The 24808-nt window shown below is 32.6% G+C and overlaps 2 protein-coding genes, 1 long non-coding RNA gene and 2 pseudogenes across 15 annotated transcripts; 3 read left to right on the top strand and 2 right to left on the bottom strand.

Moving 5' to 3' along the window:
• Positions 1–426: 426 nt before the first annotated feature.
• Positions 427–3642, bottom strand: LOC107371688 (aldo-keto reductase family 1 member B1 pseudogene; annotated as a pseudogene). 2 transcript variants are annotated; one of them, XR_001570858.3, is made up of 2 exons: positions 3281–3642; positions 427–1532 (listed from the first exon to the last, which is right to left on the bottom strand). The product of XR_001570858.3 is annotated as an aldo-keto reductase family 1 member B1 pseudogene, transcript variant X2 (transcript). The 2 variants fall into 2 exon arrangements; XR_001570857.3 differs by lacking the exon at positions 3281–3642 and adding an exon at positions 1643–1764.
• A 92-nt stretch (positions 3643–3734) lies between these two features.
• On the top strand, positions 3735–5053 carry LOC107371689 (aldo-keto reductase family 1 member B1 pseudogene; annotated as a pseudogene). Its single transcript, XR_016199976.1, has 2 exons — positions 3735–3873; positions 3976–5053. The product of XR_016199976.1 is annotated as an aldo-keto reductase family 1 member B1 pseudogene (transcript).
• Positions 5054–6647: 1594 nt separating this feature from the next.
• Positions 6648–14940, top strand: LOC107371629 (innexin unc-9). 5 transcript variants are annotated; one of them, XM_089269430.1, is made up of 5 exons: positions 6648–6986; positions 7344–9080; positions 10965–11244; positions 11592–12744; positions 13346–14940. In XM_089269430.1, exons 2-5 carry the CDS (start codon positions 9064–9066, stop codon positions 13351–13353), a joined length of 1458 nt encoding a protein of 485 aa, XP_089125556.1. In that variant the 5' UTR covers positions 6648–6986; positions 7344–9063; the 3' UTR covers positions 13354–14940. The 5 variants fall into 5 exon arrangements, with proteins under 5 accessions (XP_089125556.1, XP_089125554.1, XP_015795258.1 ...); XM_089269428.1 differs by having other exon boundaries at positions 6651–6986; positions 7344–9089; XM_015939772.3 differs by having other exon boundaries at positions 6654–6986; positions 7344–9089; positions 11592–12552.
• Positions 14941–15213: 273 nt separating this feature from the next.
• LOC112539895 (uncharacterized) lies at positions 15214–15966 on the top strand. Its single transcript, XR_003083870.2, has 4 exons — positions 15214–15353; positions 15453–15522; positions 15627–15729; positions 15827–15966. It is a non-coding gene; the product is annotated as an uncharacterized LOC112539895 (long non-coding RNA).
• Positions 15967–16372: 406 nt separating this feature from the next.
• synr (BH3-only protein sayonara) lies at positions 16373–24197 on the bottom strand. Of its 6 annotated transcripts, XM_089269427.1 has the most exons (11): positions 23830–23980; positions 23614–23754; positions 23313–23495; positions 23160–23238; positions 21895–22070; positions 21158–21287; positions 18864–18990; positions 18203–18401; positions 17700–18124; positions 17428–17622; positions 16373–16865 (listed from the first exon to the last, which is right to left on the bottom strand). In XM_089269427.1, exons 4-11 carry the CDS (start codon positions 23208–23210, stop codon positions 16684–16686), a joined length of 1485 nt encoding a protein of 494 aa, XP_089125553.1. In that variant the 5' UTR covers positions 23211–23238; positions 23313–23495; positions 23614–23754; positions 23830–23980; the 3' UTR covers positions 16373–16683. The 6 variants fall into 6 exon arrangements, with proteins under 6 accessions (XP_089125553.1, XP_089125551.1, XP_015795468.1 ...); XM_089269425.1 differs by having other exon boundaries at positions 23160–23495; positions 23830–23952; XM_015939982.2 differs by having other exon boundaries at positions 18864–19002; positions 23160–23495; positions 23614–24197.
• Positions 24198–24808: the final 611 nt, after the last annotated feature.

Here is a 24808-nt window from a genome sequence, read left to right as displayed (position 1 = left end):
AGTGGGAAATCAAATAAATCCCAATTCGTTAACCAAAGCTTACAAATATTATAAATGTAATAGGTGAGAAAAAGCAGAAACTAAAAGAGATAAGAGTTTTTAAAGTTGAATGACGCTACTTCAGATACATTCATCTATGAAAATAGATGCACGAGAATTAATAAGCTTTACCAAATCTTTTTGATTGGAGAACAACTGAAGATTCTCAGAAAACGTCAGTTATTTTGATGGCTGTTTCATGAATCCAAAAATAGTACTCGAAAGACTACGCCTCAACTCGTGTAACTGTTGTGTTAAATGGATGTGCAATGAAAGACCAGGAGACAGAGTCTATGAAGATGGTTATTGAGTGAATAACCTAAAGTGATGACTTTACATGATTTAATAGTGAAATTGTAATGCTAGAGACTATGAAAAACGGACATATTACACATAATTTCATTTTTTATTAGTCTTTAGGATATGTGATAGATATTACAATAGACTTATATCTTAAATCATTAATTCTTGAACATATTAAATCTTGCAATATTAAAAACCATTTCATGATTTTAAGTCGTTTAATTTAGAATGGGATATTGAATGGATAAAGTGGGTGACTTTTGTGTTCTTCCAATCCACAAGCTCGCCAATTCTTGTTGAATCCAAAGATGGTTTCCATTTCTTCCTTTGACAATTCAAAATCAAAAACTTGTATATTCTCAGCGATTCTTGCAGGTGTAACACTCTTTGGAATAGTAATGAGATTTCGTTGAACAGCAAATCGAAGTAATACTTGAGCTGGAGTCTTGTTATGGGCTTCAGCGATTTTCTTTATGGCTGGTTCTTCAAATAAAGATGGATCTCCTGGTTTAGCCCATGGTCGATCAGGTGAACCAAGTGGACTGTAAGCTGTAACAATAATGTCACGTTTTTGACAAAACTCAACAAGCTCTTTCTGAGTTAGATAAGGATGAACTTCAATTTGATTGTTAACAGGTTTAACTGAACAATTGGCAAGAATTTTTGCAACCTGCTCTGAATTGAAGTTGGAAACTCCAATTGATTTTGATAAACCAGCTTTATGGACGTCTTCCATACCTTGCCATGTTTCGACTATATCAACATTAGAGTATGCAGTTCCACCCTTACCATCCGAAGGTGACATTCCGTTTCCTTCAGCATAGCCCATTGGCCAATGGATTAAATAAAGATCAAGATATTCCAAACCGAGTTTAGATAAAGTAATCTTGCATCCTTCGGTTACTTTAGCACGAGAATGAAACGAGTTCCAACATTTAGAGGTGATGAAAACATCTTCACGCTTTAAAGCTCCAGATTCGAACACTTCCTTCAAAGCTTGGCCAACTTCGTCTTCATTCTCGTAGATCAAAGCACAATCAATATGGCGATATCCACCTTCCAATAGAGCAAATTTAACAGCCTGTTTGACTTCACCAGGCTTCGATTTCCATGTTCCTAAACCAAAAATTGGCATAGTATTTCCATTGTTTAAAGTTAATTTAGTTCCAATTGCTGGCTTGGCCATGTTGCTGTTTAAAAGAGAGAAATTAAATTGTTTGAAAATATTACGATTCAAATATCTAGGGTTTAATAATTTGGACACAAGCATTCGATTAGAAATGAAAAGAGGGAGACTCACAATACAATAACAATGGTAGATGTTGAATTATTTTAACATATAAGGTGAAAGTCACAAGTATAAGATTTTCGTTTTTATAACGAATAAGACTAGAATTATCAACTAAACTTTGATAATAGTTAAGACAAACTGAAATATGCTAATGATCGTCAATGTTTATATTCTCGAAAAATCAGTATTGTGTAGCCAATCACAACAGTCATGTTCGGTTGTGCAAAAGTCTAAATGAAGAGGGCGCTTCATTGCTATTATATTGCTATTAATATAATGATACAAATTTTTAATCAAAATTAATTTTAACTCAATTTTTATTTTTTATTTGTTTGAAAATTACTTTTTGAATAGTGCCTAGGCATTTCATCAAAAATTTTCATGCATTGTATCTGAAGCAATCAAGGTGAGTTTGGCTCACTCATCAATAAGAAACAAACAGCAACCAGAAAAATCAACAAAAAACTTACATAATAACAAACCTAACAAGAAGCAAAGTATTTCTGATTTGAATTGAACTAACTTATTATCTAATTTCCTCCTGTTTTTAAATTTTGAGTTTCCAAATATTGTCATGATTATTTCAGAGACTGCAACTCTTACATAAAAAGATTGAAAAGATATAAACAAATCATACCAAATAAGTCAGATATTTTGAATTATGTTAACTCGTCTTCTAACCGTAAAATCCATGTTGACGTTTTTTGATTCAGATCTTTCAATCAAAGAAATTCAATCTTTTCAATGACACCTGAATATAATCGAAAACTCGTGTAAAATTTCAAGTTTAAGATCAATTAACCTCGGAAAGATGAAAGCTAAGTCAAGTTATTTAATCGAGAAAGTTCCATAGGAAATGATAAGACGTGTAGCATTGAGACAGAACATGATCGACTGGTTAAAAGTTTTAAGATAATTCAAAAATCTGCTGTTATCTCAATTATTGTCAGACATTTTCATAATCAAACAATAAAACACTCAAATAGGCTTGATTTAATGTTCTTCAAGATTTTCATTTCAATAACTAATTTATATCTCTAAACATTTCGATTGAATAGAAGGTAAAGTTGTAAAGTAAAATCTTTAATACATTTCGTATTTCATATGACATTCAAGGACTCATGAATATTGGGCCTCAACGATTGAACTCTGGTTGTTTCGTATGGAAGTTTAATTGGTTAATGACTGGCACAGTTAATTGATTAATCTCTGTCAAGAATTGAAATAAAAAGCTGTAAAATTTAAAATGCATATGCTATAATGTCTGGGTTGTAATGAGAAACGGTGATTCAAAGCAAGTTGAACAATCAACTAGTTAAATAGTTAATTTGTCTCAAGCATGAACAAATTGACCCTTGTTTAAATGTTAAATGTATAACAGTGACTAATGATGAGACTGCAAACATTACAATGTATGACATTTTGAACTTTGATGACTCTGAAATGGTAAAAGGATGAGATACAGTCAGTTTGACTTTGAGGAAGAATTGATTATGAAACTTTGGAACATTCACCATATAATCATTCAAAGAATAAATTATCTATTCCTACCGAAGAAAACATTATTATTCAAAAAAGAGCCATGTTTGGATCATGTGTTTTGAAATAGTCTAAACCAAGACAAACAGAAAACAATGTTGAAAATACCTGATGAATAGCAAGTTTGGAATGATGATAGCCAATGAAATCAACTTTTAACCAATTCACCGGTGTCTTGTTGAAGATGTAATCCATGAGAGAAACTGGTTTTCTTATTCGCTGCTTTACATCGACCATTTTATAACCAAAAAGTAAACTCTTTGTGCACAGCTAATCAGATGGTAAATGAGCTAAAAAGTTGAAAAGCAATGGGAAATCCCCATTTTAAATCCTCAAGGGACTAGGACCTCGACAAGGTTAAAGGAGGAGTTTAACTGTTATAAGTGACTACATTAAAAAAGATGAGATACGGTTTAATCAGCATAGTTCAGGATCGCAGGATGAAATAATCTTTGAACAAAATTAACAAAATTGTTGAGTCTAGCGCCCTCTTGTGTTTAACTCATGTAATTTACACTCGATGTAAACCAATAAAAATAGCGGATGCAGTTTAGTCGTCAGTTGTGCTTCGTTGGAAACTTTAGTCGATCCACTTTTTATTGCAGTTATTAACTACTCTTGTACCTAATCAAGACTCTTCATTTTCAATTTAACTCTAATCTTTTCTAACAATCCTAGAAAACTATTAATTCTGTTTCTGAGTAAGTTTTATTTTATGACTGTTAATTAATTGATTGTTTGTTAAGTGATCAAAGATCTGAATAACAACCTTTTCTTTTAATTTAATTATTTAATCACTACAGAAACAAAATGGCCAAACCAGAGATCGGAACTAAATTAACTTTGAACAATGGAAATACTATGCCACTTTTTGGTTTAGGAACCTGGAAATCAAAGCCTGGAGAAGTTAAGGAAGCTGTTAAATTCGCTCTGTTGGAAGGTGGATATCGCCATATTGATTGTGCTTTGGTTTACCAGAATGAAGATGAAATCGGTCAAGCTTTGAAGGAAGTGTTTGAATCTGGAGCTTTAAAACGTGAAGATGTTTTCATCACCTCTAAATGTTGGAACACTTATCATTCTCGTGCTAGAGTGACCGAAGGATGCAAGACTACTTTGTCTAAACTCGGTTTGGAATATCTTGATCTTTATTTAATCCATTGGCCAATGGGCTATGCTGAAGGTGATGATTTTTTCCCAAGCACTTATTCTGATGTTGACATTGTCGAAACATGGCAAGGTATGGAAGACGTCCATAAAGCTGGTTTAACAAAATCAATTGGTGTTTCCAACTTTAATTCAGAGCAGATTGAAAAAATTCTTGCCAATTGCTCCGTTAAACCTGTTAACAATCAAATTGAAGTTCATCCTTATCTAACTCAGAAAGAGCTTGTTGAGTTTTGTCAAAAACGTGACATTACTGTTACTGCTTACAGTCCACTTGGTTCACCTGATCGACCATGGGCTAAACCAGGAGATCCATCTTTATTTGAAGAACCAGCTATAAAGAAAATCGCTGAAGCCCATAACAAGACTCCAGCTCAAGTATTACTTCGATTTGCTGTTCAACGAAATCTCATTACTATTCCAAAGAGTGTTACACCTGCAAGAATCGCTGAAAATATACAAGTTTTTGATTTTGAATTATCAAAAGAAGAAATGGAAACCATCTTTGGATTTAACAAGAATTGGCGAGCTTGTGGATCGGAAGAACACAAGAGTCACCCACTTTATCCATTCAATATCCCATTCTAAATCAAATGGCATAAAATCAATTGAATTGAAATCATTTTTAATGTTCTTAAATTCAATGTGTTCAATATTCAAAATCAATGATTAAAGATATAAATCTAATAAAGTACGTAAGCTAAGCAAAAATAACGTTATTGGTTTCAATAGATCTTCTTATCTTCCATTTAATTACTTATTTTTTCTCACAGTTTTTGTTCTCATCATAAGTTCAATTTTTTCTTTTATATTTTAACTCTTTGTGTCTGTTTCCCACAATTAACTGTGAGTAATTTGTCTAGACAAGCGTCTTGTTTACTTTTTTAAACCTTTAGTCATACTCAAATCGATATCACTAATTAAATATCAACTGTAGACAAACATTATGATAGCATAGCAAGGTAAGAACTCAAAGAAATTGTCAGATTTATTTCTTCAAATTTCATTTTACCGGTTTCTCTTGATAAATTCATTTGGATGCGCAGATATTTTAAAAATTGTTTGATTAACAGTGATTATCATGATCTGGGCGATGTAGAATAATATTGAATATAAATGAAGGTAAAATGATGAAGACTATGAGAAGAGAAAGGAAAAATGATGTAGAATCCATGTTTTGATAGATTTTGATTATTAATGTCTGCAACCATTTTAAAACATTAATCTTCTATTAATAAAAATATCCTGAGGTTATTAATTGCTTTTTTGTTTTAACACCTATCTTAAGAGCTCAATCCTGTCAATTGGATCTGAATGAGATGTTTCTGTAGAAAAACCAATCAACGATTTTTCAACTTCATCTGTTGCTTTAATGAAAATATAAACTGTTAAACATAGTGGACATAAACAATTTTGACTAAAGTTGGATTTATTAATAGATAATAGATACAAGTTAAACTTTGGGTCGATCAGAAAGTTCAGCAAAAAAGCGACACCTTATAGAATCATGCTCAAGATGAGTTAATGCACGAAATATGAGGGATGATTAAAATAATTTTTGATCTTTGCTTAGATCAAAGGATCATCCTATTTCGTATTGAAAAAGCGAAGTGAAGTCGCTACTCAATTTGGCCTCAAACCCCAAAAATTTCCATGAAAAATTAAATTCAAAATTATCTGACCCTTCATTAAAGGCAATGAAGCTATTAATAAACACAACCATTCATTGATTAAATAGTCTTTATGGTTGAACTTTTTGCTGATATTTTTGACTGTCTAACACTTTCTGGTAACTCATAAAGCTAATCATATCCTAAGAATTACATTCAAAAATAATTATCTGCAAAAAAACGAAAAAAATGATTCGTTCCAAAAAAATTTGAAGCACTGAACATTTACTGACGTAAAGCTTGAAAAGGTTTTGACCATTTCACATTCAATGCCATGGTATAAATATATCCCATAGAATCACATCTCTCTACAGTTGAAATGTTGATTCTGACGAGCATGAGCACAGAACACTGAACATTAGATTGACCGGAAGATAAAATGGCCTCCCTGTGCAAATGATGATAATAATGTAGAGTTTTACTTTTCTTGAATCCGGTGGTTCATTTATTGTGAGCAAGTTGAACCATTGCCCTGGAAATGGGTTATGAATGCGCAAAGAGGAATCCAATTGAAATGTCATTCCTTTGGCTAAACGTTTCATTCGTTTCACTGAAACTGCGCAACTGAACCCATAAAGAAACCTGCAAAGCCAAAAGCATCTTCAACTCCATATTAACTCCCTGTAACTCCATTTTTATTTCAACATCACCCTGTATGGAACCATATGAGACAGCGAAGAAGAAGTAAAAGCTGAGCAAAAAAAAAGGATGAACAAGAGATGAAGGTAAAGAGAGGAATTTTTTTTTCTATCGAGATTATCGTTTGGTTTTCAGTTTAATATCATCATGAATGTTTACTATTCATCCATTGTTGTTACTTTACTTTCAAGATAATAATTATAATAATATACTTTTCATCTTCAAACCAACATCAACCTTTTACTTCAATTGAAGTCTTGAAATAGCAAATTTGGTTTCCATTTTTTTCTCCTTCTTGTTAACCAGTTCAATTTCAATCTCATCATTGTTACCATCATGTAAGTGAATATTATCCCTCTTTATACACATGAATATACTTTCCTTTCTTTTCTGGTTCTTCAATTATAATACTTCGTTCAATCTGTGTTAAAGGGAAGTGAATATCATTTGCTTCATTGGACTTATATCGCTCATTTGACCTTCTTACCCATTCAAATTGATTGACTTTATCCAATGTAACATGAAAGATTCATCTTGAGATTCAGTTTTTTTTCATTTCATATTTCCAATTATCTTTTGATGTGATATTAGTCAACTGGGAAACCTCTTTAATTTCAATCTTGAATGTCAATTTGCTGGTTCAATCTCATGGAATCTGATTCATTTCTAATTTTTGTTTCTTCATTCTTTCACAGTTTAATGACAAGATGATTGTGTCAAAGTTTATAACATCAATTGGACCTGCTCTTGGACGATTAAAAAGACCTTCCAAGAAGAATAATCATGATCTAACTTGATTACCAGTCTAAACGTGAAAACCTGAGTTTGCAGTTCTGTGAATACTCAGTAGTTACCAATTTTTTGTTTCTCTTTGGATTATTATTGTTTCCATAGTTGAATCGTTGAAAAGCTGCAATCAAAATTGAGGCCATTAAAGGTGTTTGTAAGCCTAGCGGCCACGGTAAAGTAAACCTGAAGATACCTTTACCCAACACTGAATTGACTCACTTTTTTCTGGTTGCGGACCGCACAATATGAAAGCATCTGTAACAATTTTACCTGCTCAGCATTTTTATCATTATTGTAAGCCGTTGAAGATAGTTGAAGCAGCAAAAGCAAAGCCTTTGGACGAAAGTTATTTAGTGGTTGTTGTTGACCTTTACAGTTACAAGGATACTAATCAGTGCAATTTGTTATTGTTATCATCTTCCTCATCATCCCACTCTTCATCATCATCATCTAAGAGCCAGTATATTTGTGCCCATAAAGCATCGCCTTTCCTTGATTCGTGCACATCAACAAGGAATACTAGCTTCATTGACCTTCCAACCAACCTAGACACTTCACCTTCACTGCATCAAATCACAAGACTCGAGTCGCCTCTACTCGTCTTGTATTCATCAACGAAACGCTCAAATAAAGTTGAACGTTTCTTTCGCTCGATCATCGCCCTTCAATATTCGCGTAAAAGATTCAGCAAAAGCTTATCTTCTCATCAAATATCACTGCCTCTTCCACCTTCATCACCATCATCTTCATCATCTTTATTACCTTCAACTTATTGTCTGTATAAAGGCAAAAGTGATTCCATTGAGGTTGATAAAAGTGCTAATCTACTGTTAGCGTGTTACTCGTTGCTACATTCATTGGAACCACATCCAACCTCAACAACCAGTTATTATTATCATTATTGCAATTACTTTACGTTAAAGTATATTATTGATTGTTATACATTATTACCCTTATATCTATTAGTATTTCAATTCAATTTCATTTGCAACATTTGTTTCAATTTTATCGTTAAACTAAACCCAAATAACCAGATTAAGTTAGCTTGGAGCAAAGTCAATTTTATTGAAATCAATAGTAAACCCTGTTATATCGTACATACTTGAACATCAGTCAAATTTAATTTGAAAATATTAGACAATTTTTTAAATATTTATAATCACAGTTTTCCAAATTGTTTACACTGTTTCATTTGATAGCTGATATACAAGCCTTTATTCATGCAATAGTTCAACTTCAATTATAACGCCGATAATTACAATTGAAGTTTCTCTGTCAATAAATTAGATCATTCCAAATATTAGCAGATTTATAGTAAACTAGAAAATTAAACCTTAATCAATTGCTGATGCAGAAATTTGAACGAAAATAAATCAAATTTCTGTTCATTTCGCTTTTCCCTAACAATTGCCGAATCGCAGGCAAAAAGATAACCCTTAAACGGACAATTTCGTTTATCGATACTTATCAACACTGAAAGGAGACAAAAAGAATCGCCTTTTATTGTCAAAGTCAAGTTAATTGCTGTCAAGACTTTTCCTAATTTCAATTACAACTACTTGCTGATCGAGAAGACCAACCAATCTCAACAAGATTCATCCTCGTGGGAACCACGAGCACTCTGCAATGTCCTTTCTCTTCCGGTTAGTACAGTATGTAATCGAACAGTTTCTCTCTTTTAAAACGTTTATTTGTCAATCCAATCAACACCAAAAACTCGAATCTCCCTAAAATCGCTTCAACGCTTTTTCGCTCTTTTTCTGGTCAACTTTGACTAACCCAAGCTGCTCAAACTTGAAACCAAATTTTGCACCAGAAAAACTGGTCCATTGGTGATGAAAATGCCACTGAAAAGACTAAAAATAGATAAGGAATCGAAAAGAATTGAAAAGAGAAAAAATTTTGGTTCCAATTTTTTGCAGTTTTGGGTTTCAATTTTGTTTCATTGTGCTTTCCCTTGTCCTGTTCATGGTTGATGCATTCATTGTGACTTGCTCTTGTTTCATTAATCTATCCATTCATTCATGCTATATGTTAACTTGTGCTTAACTGCTTTTTTGAATGTGACTTTTTTTGCTCTCTGCTTCTCAACTCTGAACAATATGATGTGAGAAGGGAAAAAAACAGAATCACAAGAAAGGAAATCAAATTTTTTCTTGCTGCTTCTCTTTACTTGAAATTTATCCAATCGCAACTCTGTTCAATTATTTCAACCTGAATAATTTTTGCATCCAAAGAATCCAGAAGAGCTAAAAATAAAACTAGAAGTAAAAGAGAATCAAATATTTCGTGTTTTTTCAACCCAATTTTCTTCAAATATCATCGGTTAATATTTAGCATCTTCATTGAGCATGAATTTCCATTTCAAAGTTTATCTCTTTATTTTCAATGTCGATCTTTTTGCTCCTTTTTTTCATCACAAATTTCCAGTTGAAAAACAATTGACTTTGTTTTCAGTTGATTTCTTCATTTCCAACTTTAATTTTCTTTTCCATTTTTCCTCCAAGTGCACTCGACGAACATTCCCAACTGAAATTGATCAGTTCAGAAATCAAGAACTCGTGAAAGAATGAAAACTTTGCGCAAAAAAAAACAAAACGTATTGCACAGTCAAGTTCAATCAAAAGCACATTAATTTTCATTTTTCATTGTTATGCAGTTGATTGAAATGAATAGCATTGGGAATCAACTTATAGAAAGGATTTCAGTATTTATTTTGATTGAGAAAGGTCTTCAACATGCTACATGAAATGGAATCTTGAGAATATAGATTATGAGCAATAAAGAATGATTTTTTTCTTCATTTTTACTCCGAATTTTCGCCTTTTAATGTTCAAATAAACGCTTCAAAATGAGAGAAATTTATATTTTGTTTTGGTAAAACAAACAAAATGTTTATTATTTTGTTAATTTTTACACTTAAAATGTCTCTATCCGATTTGCGCTTATATTTGTGTCTCAATGTTTATCCCAATTACCTTTTCCCATTTACATATCTAACACATGTCAACATGTTGCACTTGCTGACCTACGGACTTTTGGACAATTTTCGGACCTTTCGAACTTAATGTCCAAAAAATAATATCTAAATTCGCCAATTCACTGCTGCCATCGCCACTCGTGCTGCCTCAAACCAATCATTGATTATCACGTTCACCCAAACATGCAACTCCAACCCCAACCCAATCTATGTGTTGGTCGCCCATCAAACCCAATCCAACTCCTCGTAACTCCCTGTAACATCCTTCTTGTGCTGCTAACCATTTGTTGTTTTCATTTCTTTACTTTTGCCATTCATCTTTTTACTTTCATTTGCCATCAATGTCGACCTTTTTGTTTTGTACAACCTTCACCCAACATTGACCTAATACTAACCTTAATCGACCCTTTTTAACCTTTCACTGACCTTCAACTCACTCTTCATTTGATAACCTTGACCTGACATTGTTCAATGAAACTTGTTACACACACACAAATATATCCTGTCCATCCGACCTCATTGTCCCCTGACCTTGATACGTAAACAGGTTTCACGACTTGATCGGTGGAATCCATGTGCCGGTAGACGATGGAGTGGACAAATTGAACCGAAAATATACCTTATTGGTGTTCCTCTTCCTGGCTCTGCCCATATTTACCAAACAGTACATCGGTGATCCAATTGAATGTTTTACACCAACATACTTCACCGAGCCTCAGGCTCGATATGTCAACTCTTATTGTTGGACTGCTTCCACTTATTACTTGGTGGCAGCTGATGCCGACGATGAAGATTACGATATAGTCGGTCAATTGGGAAAGAATCAGGTAATTGTGAAGAAGTGTTTACAAATTTCTTGAGATTTTTTTTCATTCATTCAATTATTATCATAGCAAGTGCATTCTTTATAGTCGAGTTTTGGTTCAAAGGCAAATAAAAATAACAAAATTCCGATCCACTGAACAAGAAGGAAAAGTAAACTTGAAAATATTTCAAATGTTTGGTTGAGGAAACTTCAACTTTGATATTCCATAAATGATACAATCAAGTAATCATTCAAAATAAATAAGCCTTTCGAAGCAATTTCAACTGTCTCCATGAATGATTATTTGTCTTTGATTGAATTTACAATTAATATTGTCTTTTCTTATTGGAATGTTTCTTTAAATTTTAGGATCCACCCGATCCTCGAGTCCTTCCTGAGGAATTAGATTACGGAGGTTTCGATGTTGCCTCAACGGGACCGGAGAGATTGAGACGAGTGCGTGTCGGCTATTATCAGTGGGCTCCGTTGATATTATTAGTGCAAGGATGTTGTTTCTATGTGCCCTTCCTTGTGTACAATTCGTGTGCTCACAATGCTGGTGTTAAACTTCGGCGTCTCTTGAAGAAAGCCTCGGACATAGCGAGTCTTCCGCCTGGTTGTCAACAGAGGGAAGCCTTGTTGGCCGAGTTTGTTGATCAATTCCACACTTTAGTTACTGGGGAAGCGGGTTGGTGTACTGACCCTTCATGTCGACTTCCACTTTCATGTCGTTGTTGCTCCGGAGGACCCAGTCGGTATTTGTGCCTACTTTATTTACTGGTTAAAAGTCTGTATGTGCTTAACGTTGGACTTCAATTCCTGTTACTCGGTTCATTTATGGGCCGAGGTTTCCTTCGCCATGGCCTGGAACTTATCCGCCGACTGATGGCCGAAGGTGAATGGTGGGCCTCACCGAGGTTCCCCTTGCAAACCTTGTGCCAAGTTCGAGCTGCCATACAAGGTGGCCTTCGAACGTATACCTGCCAATGTGTACTGCCCATTAATGTATTCAATGAGAAGATATTTTCCGTTGTGTGGTTCTACATGGCCTTCTTGTTGCCCCTTAATGTATTAAGTCTACTCTTTTGGGTATGGCGGAGCTTCCGGTGCAACAGGTTGGCCTACATTCGTCTGTGTCTATGGCGAACCCGATTAGTCTCAATGGCTGAAGTGGGTCGAATGGCCCGTAAGATATCAGGTCAATATTTGGGTTGGGACGGTGTTTTTGTCCTTCGTTTAATTGAACACAATCATGGTTCCATCATGGCCACACTCATAGTTTCCCGTTTATGGGAGTTTTATGCCAACCAGATGAAGATGCAGGATGAAGGTAATACAGGAAGCGATGTAGAGATGGGCAGTGTTGCCAGTGTGGGTGCACCACCATCTACTTCTTGGCACTCCTGCCATCCAACAGCCTGTCACGTCACCGGACATCATCATTTCTCCGGTGCAAATGCTTCTGGTCCTCAGGGTACCATCAGCCATTCAAATAAACGTATGCCTCCAAATGGCTTTTGGGGTAAATGATGATGTGGGAATCCCACACCGACACAACTGCGACTTCTCACTCCTTTTCTTGTTATTTAAATGTTTTTTACTTATCTTTACCATTATCATATTATTGATGCACAAGCAAAATCCTTAACCGCACAATTAACCATTCATTCAACACCCTAAGTGACCCTTCAAGTGCCCATCTAATACAACTTGAGATAGCAAACCAAGAAAGTCATTTCATTCAAGAGTCTCAATCAGTAACAAGTATTGCTATCTTGAAGAATGAACAACAGTAAGAAAATCAATAAATACTTATTGATTTTCAATAGAAGTACAATTTACAATCATTAAACTTGATTCTTTGATAGGTCAATATTTCTTGACTAAAAAGACAATCAACTGAGAATAGAAAATAAATTTGCGAGAAAATAGAAAAAAATAAAATTCTAAAAATAAACAATTTCCATTCCCAGTGAATCCTTGTCATTCCCTGTTATCCTTCCCTTCCTTTGCTTATCCAAATGCTTAACCTTCCGCTTTGCTTATGCAATTGATTAACATTACAATTCAATTCTTATCATTATTATCTTTTTCTACTTTTCTTTTATTCATTTTCATAACAGGAATTTGACACACCTAAATGCTTTAGATTAACCTATTACAATTGATACGAAGCAGCATCAAAAGGTTCCAAGATGTCAACTTCATCAACGAATCGAGTCTTTGAATGGAAACAAACTGTAAATTAAACTGACCACCAATTGTGCTGCATTCCTTAATGTACATTATCATGCAAAACACACAGCGATCTCACCTCAGCCACAAGACCATGAGCATCAAGGGTGACTAAAACTACGGACAGAATAACTTTTGTTTTTTTTATTGGATAAACACATGAACCATGCAATTCTGTTCACACTTATGTTCAGAACTGATGATCATCATTTTTCATTTGAAATTCACACAAATGAGAGTCCAAGTGAGTTTAAACGGTCAAAGAGAATAAGAAAAAAGAAAGAAAAGCTCAACATGATATAAATCAATGAATCGTCAACATTTAATTGGAAACAAGCACAAGATCGAGAAGTGAATTTCATCAATTTCCTTCTTCTTCCTCATTCTGTTGATGATTACTTGATTGGTCTTAACCATGTTTAACTAGCAATTCAAGCCTTCCAATTCCCACAAAACCAGACAAAATGCCAAAACTTGAGAACAGGATTCAAAAATTCTTCTTCCATTTCCTCTTTAATTTCAATTTCTGGCCAATAATCAATCCCTCTAATGATTCCCTGTTTCTTTAGTCATTGAATGTTTATCAATCTTAAACCAGAAACTCAGCAATATCAATTCCTGTTGACCAGAAAACTGGTTAAATGGCTGATGAAAGGTTGGAAACTGAAAAAATAAGAAGAGTTTAGGGAACAAAATTATTCGTTTGTTGAGATAATTATGTATATAAGAAGAGCGCATGGAAACACCAGATTTTTCATTTTCAGTTGAACCTCAATAGAGACTGGAACAACCTGAATAGTCTTGGTTACAATGGTCAACATTATGATGGTCAAAGAAAGATAAACACTGAAGACGATGATGTCAAGGAAATGATACTTTTTTTTGTTCTTCTTTGCATTTCCTTTTTATAATCAAAACCAATTGTTATTGTATTTTATATCTTTTATCTTATTCTCATTATCAACGTTTACAATGAACATGGGAAGACATAAATTCTGAAGGCAACATGATAACACCATTCTTCAACGGTTAATTCATGTTCAAACATCAACATGAAAGCAACAACTTTCAGTGAAGGAATGAAAAGTTCAAGTTGATAGCGTCACAGTGAACCAGCTTAATATCTTGGTCAATCTTGAAACTGGTAAACATTGGAATGTGCTAATTCAAGAATCTGATTGCTGAATGATATTGGAAGCGGAAAATAACACCAAACAGGAAAAGTAAAATGTTTTTTTTTCAACAAAATGAATAAACCTGCAACTCTTCGGATAAAAACAAATCAGTTGTAAAACTATTAGATAACAAAACTATTTAAGAAAAACAAATATTCTTCCCATCTTTTCTTCTCATTAAATCCATTCCCTTCAACCTTATTAACGATTTTGTTCAGACGAACTGTTTATGACAAAAAATACGTTTCAATTTATGAAAAAAAAAACTCTTTAAGCCAATAAAAAAACAGTCACAAGCACAAATTACATTGCGTTTCTAATTTAATTTCAGTGCCAATGAGTAAAACTGTGAACATTAGAGAGTGAAAAATTGGGATTTGTAAAAGATTATTGATTTTTGATTATCTATTTTCATAAATGAATGTTAGCTGCAGTAATTTCACTTGGCTTTCAAATTCTCATCTCTTTTGGTTTCTATTAATACACTTTTCTTCACCTACAATCTGAGAGCCTCAATTTAATCGTTGATTTTGGATGCTCGAGAGTCGAGTCGAGAGCAAAGCTTTTCAATCATAAGTTATGTTTTATAACCAAAGAGTCACTTTCTGGTTTTTGGGTTAAATTGGTTGTGGTGACATCTGTTGGTAGAAAAATCAGCCTTTTGTGTTTTAAATTCTTTTTCGAACTTAGTTTTTTAATTCGCTTTTTGCGCTTGATTCAGGTTAGTCGCTTTTGTGGTAATTATTAAATAATTTAATAATTATTTAATTATTTAAATTGAATTTAATTTAATAATTATTATTTTGTTTTTATTACATAGAGTTTTGTGGTTCCTGTGAAAATTGTGAAAATTTGGAGGTTTCTTAGTCCATTGAAATTGTTTTAACCTGGTGAGTTTTCTTTGTAAATATATTTTGTCAATTGTCAATAATTATTTTAATTTAAATTAATTTAAATTTTAATTTAACTTAATTTTCGGTCTTGTTATTTCCAGGTTTTAAATTTGGTGAATTCCAGTTGCTTATTTTTATTCAATTCAATTCAATTCAATCTACCAATTCAGTCATTTTATAATAGCTTACTTTGATAGCTATACGGTTAGTTGTCTTTCAATGTTTTCTGTTTTATTAATTATTTAATTTTTAAATTATTCAATTATTTAATTATTTAATTTTTGTTTTTTTGCGTTATTAGATGGACGTAACCCGTGCTCAGGTTACTTGTGACCATTCTTATGCTGAGGATTTCTGGTGTGGCATATGCCACCGGTTGGCGTTGGCTCCACGGATCCATGATGGTGGTTATGGCCAGGTCTTTTGTCGCCGTGTTTTTTGTTCAAGCTGTATTGATTGCACTTCCTTCAATCCCGAAGCTAGAACTCGTATTGGCCCGAGAGGAGAAAAGATTTATGCCTGTCCTACTGAAGGGTGTTTTCAAAACTTTGTACCTCCATTTTTTCGCTTTATGAGCAAGATGGAAGAGGGACTGTACAAGGCTTTGTCCATTAAATGTTTGAATTGTAATAATTCATTCAATGTATTTCAGTATGCCACACATCGGATCCGTTGCTCTGCTGCTCTTCCCGCTGTTTCAGCCTCCGATTTCGCGGATTTTACGCCAGAAGATTTAAAGGATATCCTTTAACAGATACAAAACTATTATTCAAACATACATTGATCAATCTCCACTCAAATCATGATTAAATCAAGAAAAAATCTGTACACAATTGTAGGAGTCAAATTTATATTTCTAATACTTTTTTATTATGCTAATAACAAACAGCGAGTGTAACAATTTGTAATGTTACAAAGTTGTAATAAAGGTTACTAGTTACATTAACATACATCAAGTGTTGATGTAAACTAATAAATATGGAAAGTGATTCACAGACTGATTCGGGGACAAAATTTAAAATTATTTATCAGGCACTTAACAATCATGAAAATACTGATGAAAATAGATAATGAAATGTTTATAAACATTTACGATCAATGATAAATTTTGTATTTTTCTTCACTTTATAATAAAACAATTGTAACTACAAAATCTAATTAAGGTGTCTCTCTTAGTGCTTCGAGTTCTCTATTATGCATTTGTAATCGACTCCGGCGACTTCGACGAGCTTGGAGTTTCTCTTTTAATCCTTGTGTAACTCGAGCTTGGTTTAATTTTTGATTCCGCTCCAAGTCCATAATTTCCTTCTTGTATCTGTTTCTTAACGACTCGATTCGTCCTGGTCATATAAAGAAAAATCAAAAGATGAAAAAATTATAAATGACAGTTAATTACGAGTAAGCAATATGAAATGGCTTGAGGATGCTCTTTACTTTTTTAGTCAGTTCGCAGAGTAAAATACAGAACTGTCAGAACTATCATTTAAAAGAACAATGTATGAAAAAGAAATCGTATAATCTGCTATAAACAGGGAAAAATTAACAGTCCTTCAATCAAAAAGCTGTGTATTTTTTCAGATTAGTTGTGTTTAATAACCGTTGCAAGTAAAATAGAAAGATTTAAATACTATGTCATTAGAAAGTTTTATTATAATCAAGGCACAATCGATTAAAAATTAGGAGAAATCGCGTATTTTTGTGAAATCACAGTAATTCAAACAGATAAGCTCATCCTATCGGACAAAGCAAATACAGTTTAAAGGAAAAAGATTCAACGATTATCCTAATTTTTAATCGATTTTGTCCTGCTTTTCTGATTATATCTCAGAAATATGACAACAATCTAGTAAATCATTTCCTCACAAAAGACAAACGAAGTCATTGATTTTTGATATTGCTTACCAAATATTTCTTCTTTTTGAGGTGTTGGTGCAAGATCTGCTGAGGGTAAGGGAGTTGGCATCACGAAAGGTACTCTTGTTGGATCTGGTGTTAACGACTTGGCACCTTTCCTCTCACTTCTGGATGACTCAAAAATACGTGCAATTTGTTCATCTGCAGTAGATGTGTCATCAAATTCACTGTCAACTCCACTGTCTAAATATCAGAATGAAGGAGAAACAAGTCAGATTGAAATTGGGTCGAGCTTGAATTGCTTATTCAAAATTATTTACCTCTCAATTCATGTGAACCTTTCCCATCATAGTCTAAATCGTTTCCAGTTATCTCCTTAATTCTTTGTCTGATCAACCTGGTTCTCTCATTTCTTAATTCAGATGCTCGAGCCTTACAATCTTCTGTAATTTCAAATAGATCACGAGAAATTGTTGATGTTAAAACATGTTCCAACCATTGCTTAAGAGACGCTGCCCTTTTGTAAGTCGTTTGGTAGCAAAATAAAGCATGTTCATGGCGTTCTCGGGTTTGCATGTCCGTAAATATGTAAGATATAGCTTTATCGAGGGTTGCTATTTCATCCGGCGAACAATATGGAAATGTTATATTGGGCAAATAACGTTGAGCAGACTGTAAGTCAGAGCTTGCTTCTGATAACTTGTTTCTAACTTCAGCGACCATTTCATAGCGAGTCTCATTTTCTCTGTTCATAAAAAAAAGAATCGTAAACCAAAATATTAACCATAACATGAATGAATTGAATAGGTGTAAAATTACTAACTCTATTGGAATTGAAAGAACATCTTTCCATTTTTGAACAGATTCAGAGAGTAAAGCACAAGCTTGTTTAACTTGAATCTGAGCTTGTCTCCAACGAAAGTAGGCTTGATCAACATGTCGTTTCTGTTCCAATAACCAGTCCAACTCTCGTTCCAATTGATTCTCCAAGTCACTTCCATATTGTCCTTCAAAAATTGTATCTAATATAAAATATGATAAAAAATAAACCAAAGGAGTTGAAACAAGACACAGTTAACCTTGTTAATTGACGTCAATAGACTGGTATTGACCCAAATGTAACCCACAATAGGAAATAAAACTCCCTAGCAAAACAATCAACACATCAATAAGGACTGATGAAAAAAGGAGGGAAAATATGGTCCAATAAAACAAAAGGGTTGCTCCAATTACAGCCACTTCTCTCAAATTGCGCTATTTTCAAAGGCTCCTAATTAAGAAGAGGTTAACGTTAATCTTTACTTTCTTTTTTTAATTCTTTCCAATTTTTAATTATTCTAATTTTTTAATTTAGTTAAAGCTCTCTTAAATCAGTTATCAAAAATATTTTAAACTTAATTTTATCTATTAAATGAGAATAAATAAAATAGTGAAAAGCTATTCTCAGAGATTGACAACTTGAGAAGTGAATGCTTTTTACTTACCTAAAAGTTCATCCCTCGAAGCATAAAGCTTTTGTAATTTTTCACCTTCCTTTGATAATCTTGCAATGTCCGTTTTGAGCTCCTCGATTTGTGATAATGTGTTCTTGTAATCCCTTTCAACGAGTTCCTTTGGAATAGACTTATAATGAATAAAAATTATCTCTATGGAAGTGGTACATGTTTGGTTGGTAATATGAATAGACTCTCATCAGATAATACTGTTAACCATTAAATTGTGATCATTTGAGCATAAATACATGTAATTTGTTGATGAAACCAATTCAACACCAAATAAACTAATTTAATTTGAGTCTTTCTCAAAAATGAGGTAAAAATTGACTGTGATAAATTGATTTGCGTGCAAAAACCTTTAACCATTTCTCTTGTCCATACTCCTGTATTATTATTTGATCCCTAGTTTGTGACCAATGCACCTTCAATGAATATCCAAGTCAAAAAATTTATTCAACTAGATTGGTGAATTAACATGAATTGTCACGTAAATGAATAACTGTTTTGATTAAATTTACAGACAAACAGTACATCAAATTACTAAATTATATGTCAACCCGAAATGGGCCCAAAAAACATGAAATAATTATCAAAATATGTTCAAATGGTTATAATAAACTACAATACAATTTGATATAACCTAATGGTTTTTAAACCCAAATGGATGGACCAGTGTCTTAAGATTGTAAATTATTTCAATGATGGATCTAAAAAGATTTACGAAATAAAGTCAATAAAATATTCGAGTTGTATCAATCGTTATGTCGAATCTAATTTTGTTAAAATTTGAAGAAAAGAAAAATGAGAAAATTTCGCTTTCTAGCGTTTAACCCTTCTTTAATTTTACTGTTTGCACATAAGCTTAAAAGATTGTTGAAATCGGTAAATGCCGGTTATTCATTAGCCTCAATTGATTAACGATTTAAGAGTAATATAATATTGTTTTAATACTAAATGCCTACTAATGTGAACCATTATAATCAAATAATTGCTTCAATAATTGAATTCTGTTAGAGCAGAACGAACAATGACTTCAAGTAATCAGCAATTCCAATTAGGAACTCATAAAACTGAACAATCTTTCCTGGATAACAATGGATGTCATTAATCATTAACTTGTATATTATTCTGTGGCATAAAACAACTGGACATTAATTGGACTCTAATTGCCCTTTAAAAAATCGAGTCAACTAAATGTTGACTTCACTTTGTAGTTAATACATCTATTTAAAGCTGAAACGATATCAAATTCAACTCCAAAGGCAATCGAAAAGTGCCTGTAAAGGTTGAATCAAGCAAAAGTACGGCAATGCGATCTGAGATACTTTCAATTCGGTGCTTTTTCACAAATTAAGTGTCCTAATTAAACAGAGATTATAAATGTGATTAATAAAATTGAAAATATCTGTGATCAAAGTTACGCATATTTGCTTGACTCAACCTAATAAATGGATACTTTGCAGTTCAATAATCAATATTTGAAACTATTTCTGGTAATGAAGTGACCAAATTATCTGAACAATATATTGAATTTGTTCTAGAATGTCATCAACTGACGTTCAAATTACAGATTCAATGTTGACATGTGAATTTAATGTGTATATGAGCAACATTGATGATCAACTTTAACTGATGATCAATAAGATCTACTAGATTCAATTGACATTGATTGTGAGAGGAGCAAGAAGTGTCTCAAAAAAAATGCTAATCAATAAACCAAGTAACAAACAAGACTGATGAGCTGATTTCAAACGAAATTGGTTGATTTAAAGAAAATTTGAATAGATTTTTTTGTACAAACAATTATTTGGTTAATATCACCATTGGAAAACACTAAACAATCTTACAAGAATTGAATTTACAAGTATATCAAATTGTCTATTGATTGGCTTTTTATATATTTGATTATTCTAGTGACATTGGCCTTGCAATATCAACAACTTGATAATAACATGAAAACAAAAGGACACCAAGCTCTTACGATTTGTTTTTCATCAATAATACGCAACAAACTATCGATTAACATAATGTTTTTAAGGTATCAAATGCAATAAGATCATCAAAAAAGTACAACAATCGAGAAAAAAATGGAACAAATTTATCAACAAATTTTCATTGTTAACATTAATAAATAGAGGAAAGCTAATGGCTATCAGCTATAATAATGGAAATGGCTCTTTTCAAATCAATAGGATCTAGGAAAAGTGCCATGAAAAGGAATCACAATCAATGTTAATAATCATTTTCCTGGTAAATCCGTCAATAAATGGTCATCCGTTTACCTGTTTGTTGAGCACATCAAGAAAATTTTCCTCATCGCCTGATAATTTTTGATCGGTGTAGCTTTTGCGTAAAATGAATTCCCGAGTAGTATGAAGATCACCATTTCCAAGTTTTTTACTGAATGAAGATCTGGAAACAAAGAAGAAACAATAAGTAAATCAATTGAAATAAATAATGAATAACAATTAGTCAACTAATCATTTGGCCAATCTGAATGTCAAGTAAATCATACATTTGCATGTTCAATCAATACACAGAGTTGTCAATGAAGAAATGTAAATTTAGAACAATCAACATTTCAATTAACACCAGCTGTTGGTGATCAATAAAATGTATTGTTTTAAGAATAATTAATAACTCAATTTAACCTTAATTTCATCTCAGCATTTCATTTTCATTTGACTAATGATTTGAATTTTAATGATTCGGATTCCGCCATTTCAAGGCTTCTTTTCATTAGCAAACAATTTTTAGCTTGAAATTTGTAAAGTCGATTGATTTCTAATTCTAGATCTGATAGTTAGATTTATTGATTTAATTAAAGTATCCATTACTCTAGTTAATAGACTATTTCAATGCTTGATAGTTTCTTATTAGGCTTTTGATCAATTAGACAGAAAGTGAAGGGAAATCACTTTATGATGAAAATGAAATTATTGATTGGATTAAAGCTTGGAGATGAAAGGATTGAGAATTGGCTTCTTTGATTAGTTGATTGTGATTGTTGAATACTTACGCTTCATCCTGACATTGAGCTAACAACTCTTCCATTTGAACCAAAGCTTCCTCCAATTGGTCTAATTGTTCAGTTTTAATTTGATAAGTTTCTAAAATGTGTTTCTTCTCCTGATCACGAATTGCGTGTTCCAAGTCAAGATAACTTTGAAGAGCTTCCTTAGTTATTTCAATCGACTGGGAATAATGATATCATGATAATGACATGTAAGGACAGAAGGAAAAACAAAACAAAAATATTTAGATTGAGTGCAAGTCAATATTAATCAGTTAAATTCAATTCTGACCAATAACTATTACAAGTGAATCAAAATTTGCTTTCAGTCTTTTCCTTTCTCCTTTTCAATAATAATGATTACCAATTATTAGATCAACTTGAGATGTTGAAAATCATTGTAATCGGGTAATTACTCAACCAGGGTAAACAATTTCATGTTCCTGTGTGACAAATTGTTTAGGTAAATCAACTAACTCAATCAAAAAGAGTCAAACTCTGTACGAAAAAAAGGGTTTCTTGTAAACAGATTCAACGATAAATTGTGAAACAACAAAACAATAATAAACAGCTTTTCAACAATGTTATCTTGATTAAGTAGCATGTAACGTGTATCGATACAATCGTATTATGTATTCAGATGGAGTCACCAACCTTAACACCAAAAAAGATGATCAGTTAATGATTCAACTATTTGTATTGAAGTGATGTTAATGTGTCTTTAATGGTTTTACCTGTTGAGGCTGGTCAGAATTAGAAGTTGATTGATAATAATTTGATAAATCATTAATGATTCTCATCAAGAGTCATTCAACAAGGTCTAACAGAGATTGAAAGTTATGACTGGGAAAAGGATTGAGAAGACAATTAATTGACAGATTTGCTGTGAATTAAGCCTTGATTTTACAATTTACTCACCAATAACCATGAAATCATGTTGAGAAAGTAAACTTTACCCTGGAAATTGAAAATCAATACGCTTTTGAGGTTGTTGGAACAATTGTTGGACTGACAAAAGGGTTGGTTGTATTTTGCTTACAATTACCCAAATTTGTCGTTACATGTGAATTTAATTTCTAATAATAATATAATTTTTGAGTAGCAATTTGAATTGAAAGAGTCAAACCAAGCCAAAGTAGCTCTGAATCAACTTAACAACTGTAGGACTGAAAGCAAATCTTGAAAAGCCAGAAGACTAGAAAATCTGGTCAGTAATGTTAATCTGGTTAGTGATAGTTAACTAGAATAGTGATAAAATGCTGACAATTTACCTTTGTATTGTTCCCGTTGGTCCTTAAATTTTTTGTATCTGGTCGTGACATTTGATCATTTCTTCGATAAGACGCACTACTACCGCAACCCATAGAGTCATTTATAACAGTCAGTTAACTACACATTTTTGGCCTGTAACTGTAAAAACTCACTTAGTAAACGTATAACTTGGAGATAATTCATTTGAATAATTTGATGAGTAACCAATCAATCAGCCATTATTTAGCATATAAAACCAAACAAATGAAAGGAAAGATGATCAAGATGCTGGACCATAATTATCCATGGAGTTAGCTTTCTTTAATTAATATGTATATCTTGAATGGATGGAAACACTAGAGCACAGGAGACAAGAAAACATTAACAATTAGTTGATTTGGTGAAACAAATAAGAGAAGCCTTGATTCTGCAAGAATCAAGTTTATTATGTATGTGTGTGTTTACTGTATGTACCAGAGTCCCATTGACCGTAGCCATAGAAATATGTAACACATTATTGACCATTGTCAATAAAAAAGTCTTTGTATTTTCATGAACCACCATTTAACAGGAATAACAAAGCAAAAGCAAACCTGACCAACTTGAGCATGTTTGCTATATTGTAATTTGATTGATGCAATAATTAATAAAACTGTTTATAATTTCAGTTTAGTCACATTTTATCAATACCTTTGGCAAAGAAATCATTCACCTCAAAATAATGACAAAGTTGAGATTAAAATTGAACATTCAAGTTAACATATTGATCAAAGTTTAACTTTCACCAGCAGATGAATAAAATTAAACAAAAATTAAATAAAGACGGCAACATTTCACCTTAAAAATAAAGTAACCGTTAAATTAAAAACAAAACATTTTGAATTTCATAATTAGGCACGAAATTCAAAAAATCCAACTTCTCTTTAAACGACTGACCAATTGTTTACATGTTATGTGAGGTGAGTTAAAGTAACCAAACTAAATTCGCATTTAATTGGCAGAATTCTTTAAAATTAGAAATCTAATTTGATTGAAAAATGATTAAATGATTGTTATTAGCAAATTAAAACAATTTAAAACAAATCAATATCATTGTTTAACAGTGACATCTATTGAGTACCAACTACAGCAATACCAACTCGAAGAGTTAAACTCTTTGTTCATAACTCAAAACAATATGAAAACGATGGTTATTCACTTGTGGTGTATGAACAAAGAACAACATTTCCAGAGAGCGAAAACTTGTTAGATTGTATCTTTAACCTTTATTAATGAATTAAGATGCATATGACTTTACATTCAAAATAGTTTGCATAATCTGTTTCGACTATTTAATGGCAGATTAAAAGACATACATCTGATTTGCATACAGCCATAGACAGTAAATAATGTTAATGTAACCTGATGAACAGCAAGTTTGGAATGATGATAGCCAATGAAATCAACTTTTAACCAATTCACCGGTGTCTTGTTGAAGATGTAATCCATGAGAGAAACTGGTTTTCTTATTCGCTGCTTTAACATCGACCATTTTATAACCAAAAAGTAAACTCTTTGTGCACAGCTAATCAGATGGTAAATGAGCTAAAAGTTGAAAAGCAATGGGAAATCCCCATTTTAAATCCTCAAGGGACTAGGACCTCGACAAGGTTAAAGGAGGAGTTTAACT

The sequence above is a fragment of the Tetranychus urticae genome, chromosome 3, assembly GCF_039701765.1.
Source record: "Tetranychus urticae isolate SD_2017Ah chromosome 3, NJAU_TeUrti_SD_1.0, whole genome shotgun sequence".
NCBI lineage: Eukaryota > Metazoa > Arthropoda > Arachnida > Trombidiformes > Tetranychidae > Tetranychus > Tetranychus urticae.
The sequence above is the reverse complement of the archived record's forward strand: the minus strand, read 5'-3'. Positions and strand labels throughout refer to the sequence as shown.

What these genes read in the sequence shown, in the direction of transcription:
- synr (XM_015939982.2), bottom strand. Translation starts at nt 23,252, where the DNA reads ATGGGTTGCGGTAGTAGTGCGTCTTATCGAAGAAATGATCAAATGTCA. An exon ending in GCTCAATGTCAGGATGAAGC is followed by an intron (nt 21,288 to 21,894) that starts GTAAGTATTCAA and finishes CTTTGTTTCCAG; the next exon opens with ATCTTCATTCAGTAAAAAAC. An exon ending in TTCGAGGGATGAACTTTTAG is followed by an intron (nt 18,402 to 18,863) that starts GTAAGTAAAAAG and finishes ATTTTATATTAG; the next exon opens with ATACAATTTTTGAAGGACAA.
- LOC107371629 (XM_089269428.1), top strand. Translation starts at nt 9,064, where the DNA reads ATGTCCTTTCTCTTCCGGTTAGTACA. An exon ending in TTTCTCTTCCGGTTAGTACA is followed by an intron (nt 9,090 to 10,964) that starts GTATGTAATCGA and finishes ATACGTAAACAG; the next exon opens with GTTTCACGACTTGATCGGTG. An exon ending in GTCAATTGGGAAAGAATCAG is followed by an intron (nt 11,245 to 11,591) that starts GTAATTGTGAAG and finishes TTTAAATTTTAG; the next exon opens with GATCCACCCGATCCTCGAGT.